Below are 2,776 nucleotides of genomic sequence, written 5' to 3' on the forward strand. Positions count from 1 at the left end.
ATGCGGATGAGATGGGCACTGGTGGGAAGGCGGCGGGTGGCGCCGGTGAGCCTCTGGGTGGTGCGCGGCAACACCAATGTGCTGCTCGTCCTCTTGCGACATGTACCCATCGCTGGGCCGCATCATTGTGCCAGAGGGTGAATGTGAGCCGCTGGAAAACCACACCAGAGGGCGTCGCCACAGGTACGGATAAGAGGATATGAGGAGGCCCCCTCCCTCGCCTTCGCTTGCTCGTATGCCACCTCTGGTTGTTAGGGTTGGGAGCACCGACGAGTCGTCGAGTAGTTCTCCTCTGCCTTCTTTGATCAGTTGGCCTCGATCGAACGTGCTCACCGTCGACTTCACTGCCTCCTCTACCCCGGACTGCAGCGTCAAGGCACTATGGGACGCGTTTGGTTGCCTGCATTACCCCAGTTAGGCCCGCACGGATGAAAATGGGATGTTTGGTAGCCTGCATTCACTGTTTGGCCCGCATAGCACAAACCTCAAAGCACCTCTCAGCCAGGCCTGCTGGGAATGGCCGAATCGGCCATTTTTTGCGAGCCAGGCTCGAGCGATGTAGGGGAGGGGAACGCCGCGCTGCGCAGGGGAGGGAGATGGAGGGAGTGATGGCGCATGTACGAAAAAGCGGCGGTACCAATTCGAGTCACCACCCACCGATTCGGCCGCCCTATATATCGAGGGTGACCGTGGCGGCAAAACTCCCGCCACCATTTCCCCCCTCTCAAGTTTTCCTCCGCCGCGGATCTAGTTCGACGACGAGGTAAGCGATGCAACAACTCTGGCGACGGGTTGACTGCGGCGGTGGGTCGACTCCTCCTCCTCTCCAACGTGCGAGGCGCCTCCTCCCCAGCCGTTCCGATGGCGTCTGTAAGTTCAATCACCACCTCCTCTCTACTAGTTGTAGCTAGATCTGTCCATGTGGTAGGGTTAGGTCGTCCGGTCTGTTTGACTGTGATGTTGTAGTAGCTTGCTGTGATGGATTTGGAGCATGCTGGAGGTTGTTTCCATGTGGTCAAGTGATGGTAGAAAATGGTCATGGATGGTTTGCCGGTAGTGTGCAAGTGTTGAACAAGATCATCCATGTGTGCTCTGTTCTGCTGTGTTGATGTGTAGTATGGTTTGATGGATTTGGTAGTGTTGTCTTGAACTAGATCATCCATGTGTGCATTTGTTACTGCTAGTTGTACTATCCATGTGTAGTGTCTTGTGGTGTTGATCACGCTTACGTTTGTAGGACATGACCACACAAACGCAAGAGATTAGTCAGGCCCTCGTGCTGTCCGAGAGCCAGTTCCTGTCCTACGTCGAGGACTCCCAGCCTCCTATGGAACAGATGCCTCTTGATTCAGAGGTTTTCGAGGTGCCGCCTACGGTTCCTCCATTTGTGCTGGCTCAGCCCAATGTTGCTGCTCATGCTACTGCTCAAAAGGAAGCAGCAAAGGAGAAGAAGGATGGCAGGGGGAACAGCATGAAATAGCAGCCGTTCCTCTCCACTTTTGTGCTTAATAAGATGTGTGAGATCATAGCTAGTGGGGTGAGGACTAACAAGGGCTTCAAGGAGGTGCACTTGAACCTTGTTGCAAAGCAGGTGTTCGACTTCTGTGGACAGGAGGTCACCTTGACCCAGGTGTACAACCACCTGAGGAAGTGGAGAGCTCGATGGATCCAAGTGTCCAAGCTCAGAGACCTTAGCGATGCTTCATGGGATGAGGACATCTTCTCGATCCTTTTGGAGGCAGAGCACTACCAAGGCCACGTCGCGGTTAGCTCACAAACCATGCCATTCTAACAGACCAGCAGTTCAAGCCTATGAACCATTGCCATACTAACTAACCCGTATGCCCTGTTTCTTCTTAGGCTCACCCCAAGGATGCTGAGTTCCTCAACACCCCTATCCAGAACTACCACAAGATGCAGCAGATCTTCTCCTTCGGGCTAGCAACCGGCAAGCATGCCATGGCCTCTGGTCAGCCTCTTGGCTCGCCGATGCCCGAGTATCCAGACACCCAGGAGTCAGACACCATCAACGTTGATGCTCCTGAGAAGGATGGTGAGCACGTTCATGTGCTTGATAGGAAGAGGAAGAGGGCAGCCTTCATGGACGAGGAGTTCAGCGTCTTCAGTAGCATGACTGAGGCAGTGAAGGAGGTGGCCACCGCCATCAGGGAGAGCAAGAGTGTGGACGTCCACCCTGAGCTCTACGACGCCGTCATGGAGCAGATAGGCTTCAACCCAGAGGCTCTCATGGTGGCTCTCAGCCACCTGCTGGACAACAAAGCCTAGGGCGTTGGGGATGTTGCCATGGGACCAGCCCACAGGGTGCTCTGGCTGAGGACCTGGTTGGGCAAGCACTACTACTAAGTGCTGCTTCTGCTGGTGGCGACGGCGTGCATGATCCTTGACGGCGATGGCGGCAAGGACAACGATGACGATGACGACATATATTTTGTGTAGTTAGGGCTTAAAAACAATCTTATGGTATGTATATTTTGGTGAGGTAGTATATACTAACCCCTCACGGTGATCCGTGCGGTGATCACGAACATGCGGTGGTAGGATTACACCCTCTTTTGGATGTGGTGGTAGGATGACACCAAATTAGTGTAGGTTGAACTTGGTATGCTTACTAATGCTCTTCTGCTCCACTGCTTGCTCCTGTAGAGTTTTCATTGCTTGTTGTATGTGTGTTGCAATGCTTGTTGCTTGAACTTATTACTCTTGTGCCAGGGCAAGTGGTATGTGGTGTTCGAAGGTAGGATTCCAGGTGTTTACA

General features: G+C 53.6%; 1 protein-coding gene across 1 annotated transcript; it reads left to right on the forward strand.

Annotated features, from left to right (window-relative positions):
* LOC109784370 (uncharacterized) lies at positions 1 to 2,286 on the forward strand. The gene is made up of 4 exons (XM_073501660.1): positions 1 to 102; positions 1,238 to 1,375; positions 1,484 to 1,765; positions 1,861 to 2,286. Exons 1-4 carry the CDS (start codon positions 1 to 3, stop codon positions 2,284 to 2,286), a joined length of 948 nt encoding a protein of 315 aa, XP_073357761.1.
* The last annotated feature ends 490 nt before the right edge of the window (positions 2,287 to 2,776 follow it).

Source organism: Aegilops tauschii, chromosome 6 (assembly GCF_002575655.3).
Source record: "Aegilops tauschii subsp. strangulata cultivar AL8/78 chromosome 6, Aet v6.0, whole genome shotgun sequence".
Taxonomy (NCBI): Eukaryota; Viridiplantae; Streptophyta; class Magnoliopsida; order Poales; family Poaceae; genus Aegilops; species Aegilops tauschii.